Here is a 14,583-nt window from a genome sequence, read left to right on the forward strand (position 1 = left end):
ATAACCGTCCTCTCTGCGCCTAAACTTGAGACCTTGGGTGTAATACATGATCTCTGTGCTCATTTCAATATGGTGTTTGGCTCCACAGTTCTTCAGGTACTTTATATTATCATCTACGCTTGTAACCATAAGCTGCATTTTAAAATTCCGCGCATAAGTTATATATCATCTCGGAGTACACATTTTGTACTAATATTATGTTCTATGCTCAATGAAGAGTTTCTCCATGGATAGCCTATCAATTGTGCTAGATTCTGTCAAGATCTTATATATCCAAATGAATAGTTTTAATCTGAACAAGATTATTGGCTTGCTGCAATTCTTTCCATGTATGGAGAAGTTGTATATAAAGGTGATAATTTCACGCACATTGGAAGTGCGCATATAGTGTACTAGAATTAACCGTTCAGTTGTTGCTCTTTCCACACTGTTTTTTTAGACCTTAACTGTTTTCAATCTTCATGTCTATTCAGGCAACAGGACGGGGTAAGAAAGTTATAACCAATCGGTGGATTCGTAAGCACCGGGATTTTCTCACTTATCATGACATTCGATTGAAGACAATAACGCTAGAACGATATGTAGCCAACCATCCAAACACTAGATTTGTCACATTCTTCCTGCTGAATGCGAGGTTACTATTGTCCATCAGGCTTAAGTTTATCAGCAGCATGGTTTTGACGAATGGGTATGTCGAAGAGCAAAAAAAGGAGTTTTAGGTGGGCAAAAGAGCTTTTGAACATGTCAGGCTTCTATTTACAACATATTGTGGTGATAATCTAGTAAATTTTACGACCCAGGACGTTCATTCTATGGACCTGGCCTATCCATTTGACTGTGACTGCCGAAAACAGTGCTGGAGTTAGATGTTGTTGCCCTTTTCAACTTGGGTTTTGTCTAAACCTGATGAACAATTAGCCCCCGTGCTTTTGTACAGTTTGTAAGCTAGAGTTAGATGTTCTTGCCCTTTTCAACTCGGCTGTGACTGTCATATTTTCTTTGAAACAAGGCAAATGGCTTGCCATTCGTTTAATTTAGACTGAAATATTGTAACAAATCCAAACCCAGGGAAATAACATCACTCTCGCCGGCTGCTTGAGCTCAGTGCGCATTACAGAAGCCAAGTGATTAGCCCCCACCAGCACCCACAAACTTATTTCGAACTAGCAGACCAAATGGGCTGTAAATTTTCATAGGAAAGGCTGCATGACCTTGATAGATTTGGATTCTGACATTTGGGACCCACGAGGAAATAGCCTATCCAAGGTGGTGTCGACTTACTAGCTAATCAACAAATGATTCTGCCTACCAGCCGTTGGACTGACGTCCAACATCTGTCGTGTATCTTCTATCTCTTGTCTTCTTCCTGCAGCCGCCCAAACCAAACCACCCCATCGGCTCCGCCTGCTCCCGCCTCCCATGGCTGGCTACGCCTCCGCCGCCCTACCGTACCCTCCAACGTTGGCTAGTCCGTCCCTCTATTCCCCCACACGTCATGTTATTCTCCGGCGACGTCAGCCTGCGACTGGACCGGCGCATCTTCCATGGCTCCTGTTCGTTTTGCCCGAGGCCTCGCCGTCGTCCTTGGCCTTGGTTCGCTCGCCGTGCACCGTGCGCCGCCCTCTTGCGTTGTCAACGTCGTCAACAACCGAGAGGAACAAGGAGATGACTGTACGTGGAGAGGATGACAGTAGGGACCCACCAGCGTCATGGCAGTATGCAAGCAAGTGCCTCGTTATTACAAGCCCAAAAAAATGGTTCCTCTTAATGGTTGGACATCTGGGGCTCACGCCATTGCCAACGTAGTCAATAAACGAGAGAATTACACAACGAGCGGCTAACACGAGGGACCCAACAGGGTCGCGCAGTTGTTATTTACTTTTTTTAGGAACAAGCAGTTGTTATCTATACTAGTTTTAGCGACGGATCAGGGTAACAACGGGGCTGTGCGGGGGCTGTGGTCCATCTAGCCAGGGTTTTATTTATGTTTACCACATCATGAGCCCAGTTGTGTTTTTCTCTTGCTGAAAATGGCTAGCCCAGTTCTATTTTTTAAAAGAAATACGCAAACGAGGCCTACTTGCTTTATCAACCCTGCTGGGCTACAAATCTTTCAAGACGAGGAGAGTTTCATTCGGTTTGCCCAGAAATGGGCTGTACATTTTTAAAACACATCAAACTGGGAATTACTTTCAATTTTTTTCATTACAAGATTTTAAATTCCATTGATTTTTATGCATGGACAATTATTTGGATTTTATATTTATATAAATTATTTTGCAAAATAGTTTGAATGTGACTCGATATTTCGGGATTAAAATCAGTTGACCGCGCCGAAATATGCAAAATTTCGTATAATTTTTAACCGTGGCCACAATATGGGGTGTAATGCTAACAAAAAGAAGATGGGTTCCAAAAAAATTCTTAAGAATTGGCAAAATGGGCTGTAAATTATTAGAAATAATGGCAGATGGGTTGTATGAAGTTTTCCACAGATTTGAGGCTGACTTGTGCGCCTACTACAAGTCGACGCGTATGCTTTCCTAAAAAATGGTTGACGCACACACAACGCCGTGTCAACTTAGTCAACACACGAGAGCAGTGACTATTGGATGTCCATCCAACGGCTGTCGTGCTTCTTCAATCTCTGCTTTTCCTGCTCCAGCCGCTCAAACAAGCGCCGGCGGGACTGTCTGCTCCTTCCTCCTGCGGTCGGCTATGCTGTCGCGCAGGCCTCACCGCCCCATCATTCTCCCATCGCTGGCCTAGCCATCCCTCTACTCACCCACACCTGCGGTTATTCTCCGGCGACGGCAGACGAACCAGTAAACCCTCATACTCCCCTCCGCCTGGGAAACAACTGCCGAGTCTTCCCTGGCTCCGTGTCGTTCCCTTCCTAGGCCTCATCGTCGTCCACCGCCCTGGTGCTCTCGGCGCGGCGCGGTCAACGTAGTCAACAAACGACATGCATCGGAAGTGGACTGTACGTGGAGAGGCTGATAGCTGGGTCCATGGCCACACACAAGGAAATGCCTCCTCATTACGCGTAAAATAATGATTCCTCCACCTAACAGCTGGGACCCACCGGAAGGGCCTCTGTATTTCGCGAAAAAATTGTTCCCCCACTGACAGGTCGGACCCACCAGCTATATCTTCGCACATAAGGAAGTGCTTCCTTATTACGCACAAAAAATGAATACTCCCCCTGCTAGCTGGGACCCACCATAGTGGGAGGCTGACTTGAGGGCCTACTAAGATGACGGGGACAGAGGGCTTTGTCAACTGAGTTAATATGAACGATTCAAGCTCCAGTGACCGTACGATGTCCATCCAACGGCTGTAGTGCTTCTTCAACCTCTGGTCTTCTTGCTCCAGCCGCCCAAACAAGCGTCGACCATGCCGCCTGCTCCTGCCTCCCGTGTCGGGCTGTGCTGCCACCACTGTCCATGCCATCCGTCTATACTCACCCACACCTCCTGTTATTCTCCGACGACGGCAGCCTCACACCGCAGCCGAAGCAGTCAACCCACATACTCCCCTCCGCGTGGGCATCCACTGTCGCGTCTTCCCCGGCTCCGCGTCGTCCCCTACCTAGGCCTCGTCGTCGTCAACCACCCTGATGCTCATGGCGCGGCATGGTCAATGTGGTCAACGAACGACTTCCATCGGAAGAGTACTGTATGTGAAGAGGCTGACAGTTGGGTCCACGGGCGCAGCAAGGAAGTACCTCCTTATTATGCGGAAAATAATTATTCCTCCACCTGACAGCAGGGACCCACCGGACGGGCCACCGTATTTCGCGAAAAAACGTTTCCCCCCTGACTGCTGGGACCCACCAGCTAGATCTTCGCACGCAAGGAAGTGTGTCCATATTACGGGCAAAAAAAATGATTCGCCCCCCGGACTGCTGGGACCCACCAGCTACATCTTCGCACGCAAGCAAGTGCCTGACAGTCGGCACCCACCTGGTCGAAGCGTACATAGCGTTTTCATTCTGGTCGCGAACGTGTACGTACATACTGGTCGATATAAAGGCGCGCACGTGTCGTAGTAGAGGCGCGCACGTCGCATGTACACATACGTACAGCCAGGGTGCAAGAAAGAAAATACGGCCATGTACGTACATACGGGCGGGGTCTCGAACGCCTACTCGCGCATACGTACGACCAGGGCTCGTGTACATGGCTGGGTCGGAACGGAGAAACTGCGTCGTCGTCGTGTTCATGGGGAGCCAACCGGCTGGGTCGCAACGGAATGTGTCGTGGTGTTCATTGGGAGCCAACCGTCTTGGACGGAACAGGCGATGGAAACGAGGCTTGGCATACCGCAGAAACGGAGGAATCGGCCTTGTGTTCGACCGACCACGGTCGAAACGGGATCCTGTTCATCAGGAGGGGTCTGGCGTACCGCAAAACGGACTTCTCTTGGTCGAAACGGGGTCCTGTTGATCGGGAGGGGTGTGGCGTACCGCAAAACAGAGGAATCGGACTTGTGTTGGAACGCTACGGTCGAAACGGGGGTCCTGTTCATCGGGAGGGGTGTGGCGTACCGCAAAACGAGACTCCACGGGATACTGTTCATCTCCACCGTCGACCTCCTGCAGCCTCCACGGGCTACTGTTCATCCACCGTCGACCTCCTCCAGCCTCCACCTGCGACTGTTCATCCACGGGCTCATGTACATCCAGCCTCCACCGTGTGCTCCTCCACCGGCTACTGTTCAACCAGCCCTTTCCACGGGGTCCTGTACAACCACCCCTCCATGGGCTACTGTTCATCCAGCCCTCCACCGACTACTGTTCAACCAGCCCTCCACGGGGTCGTACTGTTCATCCAGCCCTCCACGGGGTCCTGTTCATCCACCGGCTCGATCGACCGGGGTCCTGTTCATCCAGCGGCAACACCACGGGGTCCTGTTCATCCACCCCCACCAGGAACTGTTCATCCAAACCCCCCAACAACGCTCACTGTTCATCCAGAGGCATCATCGATCGGCTTCAGTTAGCAGCAGTAGCGAAGGAATTACTTGGGTTCAGTTAACAGCAAGGGATCGATCGATCGATCAGGTTCAGTAACGCGTAGCCTACAGTGCAATCCCTCGGGTTCAGTTAGAGCCCAACGCCTCGCTCGGGTTCAGTTAGAGCGCAACGCCTCACACACATGCACGTACGTATGAGAGAAACGCGCATCACTCGGCCCCCGACCACCCGCCGTAACCGGGAACACCCCCGATATTTTCCTCGCCCTCACTTCTATCATGGTTTTTTCCGTCATGAACGGCCCAAAGAATGTCATGCAGCCGCGTCTCCGGCCCGCCCAGGACGAAAAGCCCATTTTCTGTCATGATTTTTTGTCATAGAAGTAGGAGCCCACCACATCTATGATGATACCGGGTTTTTTCACAATTATCGTCATATAAGTGTCATAAGCATGACAGGAAAAAAATTCGTTCGGCCCAAAATGTCACGGATGTGTCTTTTTTTGTAGTGCAGCAAGGTAGCAAATAGTAAACGGTCACAAAAACGGTATTGCAATGCTTGAATGAGGCCTAGGGTCCGTACTTTCGCTAGTGCAATCTCTCAACGGTGCTAATATAATTGGATCATATAACCATCCCTAAAAGTGCGATGAAGAATCACTCCAAAGTTCCTATCTAGCAGAGAACATAAGAATAAATTGTTTGTAGGGTACGAAACCACCTCAAAGCTATTCTTTCCGTTGGATCTATTCAAGATTTCGTACTAAAATAACACAAAGTTATTCTTTCCATTCGATCTATCCTAGAGTTCGTACTAAAATAACACCAAAGCATATTCATATTCATAATACTCATTCCAACACAAAGAACTTCAAAGAGTGCCCCAAGATTTCTACCGGGGAAACAAAGACAAGAACATGCATCAACCCCTATGCATAGGTTACCCCAATGTCACCTCGGGAATCCGCGAGTTGAGTGCCAAAACATATATCAAGTGAATCAATACGATACCCCATTGTCACCACGAGTATTCATATGCAAGACATATATCAAGTGCTCTCAAATCCATAAAAGTATTCAATCCGATAACAATGAAATCTCAAAGGGAAAAACTCAATTCATCACAACAAGGTAGAGAGGGGAAAACACCATATGATCCGACTATATTAACAAAGCCCGCGATACATCAAGATCATGACATCTCAAGAACACGAGAGAGAGAGAGAGGGAGAGAGAGAGATTAAACACATAGCTACTTGTACAAACCCTCAACCCTGAGGGTGGACTACTCCCTCCTCATCGTGGTGGCCGTCGGGATGATGAAGATGGCCACCGGAGATGATTCCCCCCTCCGGCACGGTGCTGGAAAGGGTCTAGATTGGTTTTCGGTGGCTACAGAGCCTTGCGGCGGCGGAACTTCTGATCTAGGTTCACCCCGACAGTTTTCGGAATATTTGTGAATTTATAGGGTAAAGAGGGGTGTGGGAGGCCACCGAGGTGGGCACAACCCACCTGGGCACGCCTGGGCCCCCAGGCGCGCCCTGGTGGGTTTTGCCCCCCTCGGGGCACCCCCCAGGTGCTGCTCTGGCCCATCTTGGGTGTTGTGGTCCATAAAAAATCTCCAAGAAGTTTCGTGGTGTTTGGACTCCGTTTGATATTGATTTCCTGGGATGTAAAAAACAAGCAAAAAAAACAGCAACTGGCACTAGGCACTGCGTCAATAGGTTAGTCCCAAAAAATGATATAAAGTTGCTATAAAATGATTGTAAAACATCCAAGAATGATAATAAAACAGTATGAATACTTCATAAATTATAGATACGTTGGAGACGTATCAATGATCGTATCAAGTTTACTGCTATCGTTTTTCTGCATGTCAAGTGTATGTTCCTATGATCATGAGATCATGCAACTCACTGACACCGGAGGAGCGCCTTGTGTGTACCAAACGTCGCAACGTAATTTGGTGACTATAAAGGTGTTCTACAGGTATCTCCGAGGGTGTCTGTTGAGTTGGCATGGATCAAGACTGGGATTTGTCACTCCGTATGATGGAGAGGTATCTCAGGGCCCACTCGGTAATACAACATCACAATAAGCTTGCAAGCAATGACACCAATGAGTTAGTCACGTGATCTCGTATTACGGAACCAGTAAAGAGACTAGCCGGTAACGAGATTGAACTAGGTATGGAGAAACCGACGATCGAATCTCGGGCAAGTAACATACCGACAGACAAAGGGAACTGCATACGGGATTAGCTGAATCCTTGACATCGAGGTTCGACCGATAAGATCTTCGTAGAATATGTAGGAACCAATATGGGCATCCAGGTCCCGCTATTAGTTATTGACCGTAGAGGTGTCTCCGTCATGTCTGCATAGTTCTCGAACCCGCAGGGTCTACACACTTAACATTTGGTGACGATATAAGTATAGTTGAGTCATTATGGTGGTTACCGAAGGTTGTTCGGAGTCCCGGATGAGATCCCAGATGTGACGAGGAACTCCGGAATGGTTCGAAGGTGAAGATTGATATATTGGACGAAAGGTATTGGAGTCCGGAATTGTTCCAGGGGTACCGGATGATGACCAGCGTCATCGAAAGGGGTTTCGAGGGGCCCTGACAAGTATTGGGGGGCATGGGCCAAGGAGAGGGGCAAACCAGCCCACTAAGGGGCTGAGCGCCCCCCTCGCCCCATCTCACGTAACCAGGAGGGTTGGGGACGCCCCCTAGGGCTTGCCACCTCCCGGCTTGGGGGGCAAGTCACCCTAGGGGATATCCCATCTGCCCTGCCCCCCCCCCTAGGGGAGACCCTAGGGGCGCCCACCCCTCCTCCCTTCCCCTATATATAGAGAGGTAGAGAGAGGGCAGCCGCACCTGAGAGAACACATCTCCATGCCACGTCGCTCCTTCTCCTCTCGCTCGCATCCCTCTTCCTCTCCGTAGTGCTTAGCGAAGCTCTGCTGAGAATACGCCACCACCACCACCACCACGCCGTCGTGCTGCCGGAGGACTCGAGCTACTACTTCACCATCGCTCGCTGGATCGAGGAGGTGAAGGCGTCATCAAGCCGTACGTGTGTTGAAAGCGGAGGTGCCGTCCGTTCGGCACTAGGATCGGGAGTTCGCGGGACGGATCGTGATTAGATCACGAAGACGTCGCCTACATCAACCGCGTTTCTTAACGCTTCCGCTTAGCGATTTACAAGGGTATGTAGATCCAATCTCTCCTCTCGTAGATGTTCATCTCCTAGATTGATCTTGGTGAGCGTAGGAATTTTTTTTCCCCATGCAACGTTCCCCAACAATGGCTTGGTTGGGGCCTCCGACTTTACATGTTAGGCTTTGGTGTGGTAGTCGGCTCGGATTTTCGGCGACCCTTCATCAAATGGATAGGAGTAGCGACAAATGTTGTCAAGATGGTGGCTTCAGACTTACTGTTGTATTACTTTGTGTATAATTGATAAAATGGCTGCATGCATTGCCCAGATGCAGAGGCCGGGGGTCATCCTACTTTTCGAAAAATAAAAAAAATTGTACAAAATAAACTATACTTTTGATAGAAAAGTAACAGGTAATTTCACGACAGATGCACATGTCAGAAATAACAACTATATTTGGTATATATGCAATCTGAATCTTGTTAAAAATATATTGATATCGTTTCATATATTTGTTAACCATAACTTTGTTGCCAATATAATTGCCAGTTGATTGTTCTTTTTTCTCCAAGTAAAGAGAGAAGTTCAGCACGACAAAGTCGCACTGTATCGACCGGACAAGGTCATGTTTTACTAGACATTGAGATGGATTATGAGAGCCTAATTGATCAACTGAGTTTGCAGATTTTTTGTAATTGGGTGTTTGGTTACGTGCTTATTCGTGCGATCATATCATTATTCAAACTATTGTAATATTTACTATCCTACACAAAATATATAAGATGAAACATTATACAACAATTATAGTCTACAACCAAATTTATACATAGTATTTGGTTTACTAAACAAGATAAAATTGTGCACTTTGTAAATTCATTTTCATGTCCGCTTCACTTTAAAAAACTAGCACCACGGTTGGATTTTTTTTATTGTGTTGCCCCATTTGACATGGATAATGTTCTTGTTACATGATTAGTATCTTGGTGCACAAGTTTTGTCTATCTATTTTATTTTCTACGAAATTTCAAAATATCATTAACTAATAATAATTTATGTTTTTTTTTGTACAATGGATCAATAAAAAACAATGATATGTCCGTGTATCATTTCTTTTATATTAATTGTCATTCGATAGAATATTACACTATAACTACAAATTTAAAAATATTGACTAAATCAAGTTTGGGTTTTGGCCCAATTGAAATGCTTGAGCAATGATATCAAAACTAGATGTCTTAGGGTCCTACAATGTGATTAACTACATAATATTTGTTTTTTTGTTATACGAGATTAGCTTTAATTTGCTACATATATTTGGTTACGCGGACTATGATTTTCTTGTTTGGTTAAGTTGTTGTACAGTTTGAAACTGCTTGAGAAACATCCAATCTTGTGATAAGTATATATAGTGCTTTGATGCACTTTTTAGGAGGTCTTTAGAGTATATGATTTTAGCTCTTCACCATACAATTCTATTGTTCCTGAAATTTTATACTCCCTTGGCCTAGTGTATAGATACATCCGTATCTTGACAAATCTAAAACAACCTTTTCGGGATAAAAAGTGCATCTAAAATCCTATAGTAGCATACATGTCACTAGTAATTTGAGGAATTCGAAGGATAAAAATCCCACACATGTTCAATTATTCAGCAGATATGTAACTAGTAGAAAGCCGGAGTTAGGATTATGAACTAATTTAAAACGATAATGTGCGACGACTAGATCGATCTATTTTATGTCCATAAGATAAGAGATGGCAAACACAGCAACCTCATTAGCTGATAGGCGAACATGTAGGACTAGGGAAAGGGCAAAAGACAGGAAGAAGCAACGAAAACTAGAAGAGTACTCGTAGATACGATACGATACATCTCAAGATCTCTTGATCTCCCAGCACCCTAGCTAGAATGCAGCGAAAATTAAGGCAATATATTCTATCGGAAGACGCTAAAACGGAGTGGCGCCCATGCTAGATGCCGCTGTGGCTGCTGCAGCCGCCGCCGCTGCGTAGAGACTGTCCTTGAAGAGCATGCAATCCCCAGCCCCGTCCTACGTACACAGCAGAAAGGAGAACATAAGTGCTAGCTGCTCAACCTGATTCTGCACGGACATAGTCCTATAGGATTAGGTTTTAGGGCCTCCTTACCAGCTGGCTTTGGATGCTGGTCTTCCTCATCAGGCCTTGGTCCGGCATCAGACCGAAATGGATGTGTGGAAAATGAGCCCACTGATGCATGCACAAGATCGATGATAAATACACAAAGCATTTAACAAATCAAAGATCGAACCCGATCCGATCAAAATGTTTGCTGAGAATGAGAAATAGAGAAGATGAAGTTAATTACATTCTTGGCAGCTGCGCTGAAAGCCTCCCTGTGGGTGATGTCCGGATTGTTGGCCTTGATACGCTGAATCTCGTCTCTGCGTACATAGGATTAGGAAACCATGCATCATGCATATGCATTTTGCCAGAGAGAAGATGCAAGCTAAAACGGGGAACTAGAATGAACCACTGATCACTCACTTGATGAATCGGTTGTATGCCGAGGGAACTCTCTGCCGCTTCTCTGGATCTGCAGATAATCACGGCAAGCAGCATTAAAATTAAATAAGGAGAAACAGTACTTGGTAGCTTCAGGAACAGCACGGATCAAGGAGAAAGATCAGACAAGTGCAACCTGGCGGCCCATTGGTACCCCTACAGAACTTACAGAACTGATTATGTTTCTGATTCCTAATGCCCTCTGCATTTATTTAGTTTAGTTCTCCTATAGTATCTCGCACTGTGCATATTTTAACGTTGGAGTTTGGGAAAAAAATTTCCTCCACGGACAAAAGGTACTATTGGGCCGGTGAGCGAACTATTCAACAGGCCTCTTCCACTCGAAAACTCCATTGACCGCCCAGAAAGAATCCTTAAAAGAGAGACAGAATGCATAAAGAGGAGCTGTATGCTATGCGTGGCGTGCTACCAAGAACAGTGGAGCTGCACATGCATGCTCCGGCGCCCGGACCCCGGAGTTCTCCGGCCCAGGGCATCAAGGTGCTTTGACTAGCGGCTAGTACGTACGACCGGCAGCAGGAAGAGAAGAATGGTTTCTTAGAACTGAGGTTGGCACTTACGCTTGGTCCCCGACGCAGCGCTCTTCCGCTGCTGGGGCTCCCTCTGCGCGGGTTTCTCCGGCGGCGGCATCATCGACATGGCCGGCGTGTTGATGGCGCAGCTGTTGCTGCTGCTGGTGATGCTGCTCACGTTGGGGCTGGCCTGATCCGTCAGTAGGCTGGACGGCGCCTGGAACGACGACATTTCATCCTGCAGGAGTCAAGTAATCAATTTAAGTTAGCAAATATTTACCATCAGTTCAAAGACGCTGTACAAGTTAAGAATCCAACGCATAATAATAGGTTATATATTCATACCAGGAGGCCGTGCGGGGACGCCGGCGAGGTCGGGGAGAGGAGCGACGGGCTGAAGGGGAGCTGGTTGGCGGAGGCCGGGAGCAGGAGGTTCCGGAGGTTGACGGAGAGCAGGTTGGCGCAGTGGCCGCATCGCACGGCGACCGTCTTGAAGAGGCTGCTGCACGGCACGCCCACCTGCATGCACACGCCACACGGACGAACAAGAGATTGTGAGACGAGAGGGTGGAAACGAGCGAACTGAGGCGCGAATCGGACGGAGGCGTACCGCGAGGATGGTGTCGCAGAAGTTGCAGTGGACGTAGCACAGCTGCTCCTGCTCGCCGAAGGGGGGCTGCTGCTGCTGCTGCTGCTCCGCGAGGTGGTCCGGGAAGAAGCTGGTCTCGGACTCCGCGGGCGAGGACATCATGGTGCTGGCGACAAGCAAAGCCGCGTCGCGCGTACAGTAATCGTATGTATGCGCCCACCACACCACCACCTGCGCGCGCGTGCAGCCGCTAGCTAGCTTGCTCGGCGCGTGCTTTGATCAGGGGAGGGGGTGGGGGTGGGGGGGAGGAAGACGCCGGAGGAGAGGAGAGGGGATGGATGCTTGGGAGTGAGCAGTGGTGGGGATGGGAGAGGGTTTATATAGTGGGGGAAACGGCAGTGGGGGTGGATGAACGGATGCGCATATACTCTAGTCTTGTCGACGAGACGTGATGAGTTGAGGTGAGGTGAGGCGATTTGATTTGATGGGCACTCCTGATGGATTTGATTGACCTGGCCGATTCGAGAAAGCCTCGGATCTGTCGTCGTCGTCGTTGTTGCCTCTGGTGATTTGAAAGCCGGGATCCCCCCCCCCCCCCCCCCCCCCTGCTCCTGCTCGCCCGCGCGAGAGCCAGAGCGGGCGAGAGAGGCAAGGAATGGGAATGGATGGAGGTAGCAGGGCCAGCGAGCGAGGGGCAGATTGGGAAAGCCGAGGGGGGCAATAAAGCCAAAGCGTCCAGTCCCGCTCTCTCCTCTCCTCTGCCCGGACAGGGAACAGTGGCCGCCACAGTGCCCGGTAGCTAGCATCTTGGGACTGTTCGCTCTGAAAAGCGGGCAGGGCAGGGCAGGGCCGGAATGCGTGGTGGGGATCCATCGCCCGCCCGCCCGCCGCAGTGGGCCGGCCCACCTGACCGCCCGCTCCGCGACGTGCTCTCTGGATTGCTCTGGTCTGGTCGCAGCTCGCTCGGCGCGTTTGGCACCAACAGTGCCCGCAGTCCTGTTTCGCGCTCGAACCGGCCGATGATCGGTTGTCCGTCACTGTGTGAATCTTTGTGATCCGGCGGGCCTCCCACGGTCAAAGCGGACAGCGATTCAAGCTGGAGCGCTTCTGTCCGGTCCGCCCTCCCAGAGGCGACGCATTTTTATTATTTTTGATTGATTGACTGGCTTTTGCAGTTATCTAGCTTCGGTTTTTGTTTTGTTTGGCGCCGTTGATTGATTAGCGGCTGCCCGCCGGTGCCAAGCCTGGGCCTGGCCGAGGCTAGTGGCCAAATCGCAGCGTCGATCATGGCATCGCATGCACAGAGACCCGCAGGCTACATGGGCTACTACCTGGTGAATTGATTCCCCTCCGGCCGGCGTGATGCAGATGCCTAAGTGCAGTACGTAAACCCTCGTCCCCTTGCCTGAGCGGCTAGCCAGCCAGCTTGGGGGCCTGCGCGCCATGCATGGGGTTTCGCTCCCTGCGTCGGCGTCAATGCGTGCCCCCCCCCCCCCCCCCCCCCCCCCCCCCCCCCGTGCGTACGGGGCCGGTGTCTCTCGCGCGCGCGCGCGAATGGAACCAAATGGACGGACGCATGGTCCCCAGCCGGCCGGTGGCGATGGCTAGCCCGCTGCCGCGCCCGCCGTAGCCCGGCCGGCCGGTGCCCAGAGAAAAGAAGCACGTACAAGGCAGAACGGGCGGGAGCCAAAGGGAGGATTCGTTTGGGACGGGACCAGTTCATCCAAATCCAAATGCCCGGCCCAACCGAACGCGTCTCCGTGTCGTCTTCTCGCCGGGCGGGCATGCATGTACTAGGTGTGGCGCTGCCGGCCGGCTAGAGAGCTGGTCTTTACTCCTTAAGCACACGCCAGTAGCGATTTGCAGCGCAGGGCCCGCGTGCACTTTAGCTCAGGTGCGTGTCGGCGTCTCGCAGATGTGCGCAGGCAGCCCGGCCGGCCGGTCCAACACAAAGGTGCCTCTGCATGACACTGCTTATAGTGGCGTGTCTGTCCAACGCCTTTACCTCGCCGTCGCCGGCGCCCTTTTCTTGCATGGGGAGAATCAACGTGACGGCAGAAATGGGCTGCGGAGGAAACGGAGCTCGGTGGCTGGCCTGACCTGGCCAGCTGAGAGCTCCGCTTTGTTTCACGCCTGCGCTGCCGTACAATTAGCTGCTCCGATCGAGGCGTATACGGAGGCTGGCTAGCTGCCGTAGCCAAGCTAGCTAGCCCTGCATGGCTTACAGTATACTACGCCGTCGAGCATGCAGGGCGCGCAGTCTGGCAAAGCAACAGTCATGAGCATCTTAGGTCAACTTAGCTTTAATCCTGTTGGTTTTGAGAGGGTGCCATCAGCAGCTAGGCAGTAGAAACTACACGATCTAACCTTGTGGTCACACTGACATTCTAGCTGCTACTACCTCATTTCCGGTTTATAGGGCTCAATTCAAAAATCTCATCAACCAAGGTAAATGATGAACGGTGAAATAATTTTTGTAGTTTGCAAAAACACTCAATTAATGCACTCGTTTTTCTCAAAAAATTATGGTTACCAATGCATTAATTGCAATACATGCGTGCATGCATGAAGTCCATGCATTGGTTAATTTCCTCTTAATACTTGCATGCATATGGTAAGAAACCATCAAATTAAGACTTATAAAATAAGAAATCTAAAATTTTGAGATAAACCCTATAAACCGAAAAGGAGGAAGTACTTACTACTCCGTGCTTGAATTGAGAAAAGTTCACATACTCAGGCCATGATTCCTCACAACATTTATAATACTAGCACCA

General features: G+C 49.5%; 1 protein-coding gene across 1 annotated transcript; it reads right to left on the reverse strand.

Moving 5' to 3' along the window:
- Nucleotides 1-9,820: 9,820 nt before the first annotated feature.
- Nucleotides 9,821-12,379, reverse strand: LOC109752682 (protein YABBY 5). Its single transcript, XM_020311581.4, has 7 exons — nucleotides 11,828-12,379; nucleotides 11,563-11,736; nucleotides 11,266-11,455; nucleotides 10,667-10,715; nucleotides 10,488-10,563; nucleotides 10,289-10,369; nucleotides 9,821-10,191 (listed from the first exon to the last, which is right to left on the reverse strand). The coding sequence occupies exons 1-7, from the start codon at nucleotides 11,966-11,968 to the stop codon at nucleotides 10,090-10,092; spliced, it is 813 nt and encodes a 270-aa protein (XP_020167170.1). The 5' UTR covers nucleotides 11,969-12,379; the 3' UTR covers nucleotides 9,821-10,089.
- Nucleotides 12,380-14,583: the final 2,204 nt, after the last annotated feature.

Source organism: Aegilops tauschii, chromosome 2 (genome assembly GCF_002575655.3).
Source record: "Aegilops tauschii subsp. strangulata cultivar AL8/78 chromosome 2, Aet v6.0, whole genome shotgun sequence".
NCBI lineage: Eukaryota > Viridiplantae > Streptophyta > Magnoliopsida > Poales > Poaceae > Aegilops > Aegilops tauschii.

Coding starts and splice junctions, on each gene's coding strand:
- LOC109752682 (XM_020311581.4), bottom strand. CDS start 11,968: ATGATGTCCTCGCCCGCGGAGTCCGAGACCAGCTTCTTCCCGGACCAC. Junction 11,737..11,827: donor TCTGCGACACCATCCTCGCG/GTACGCCTCCGT, acceptor GTGTGCATGCAG/GTGGGCGTGCCGTGCAGCAG. Junction 10,564..10,666: donor GCATACAACCGATTCATCAA/GTGAGTGATCAG, acceptor CTATGTACGCAG/AGACGAGATTCAGCGTATCA.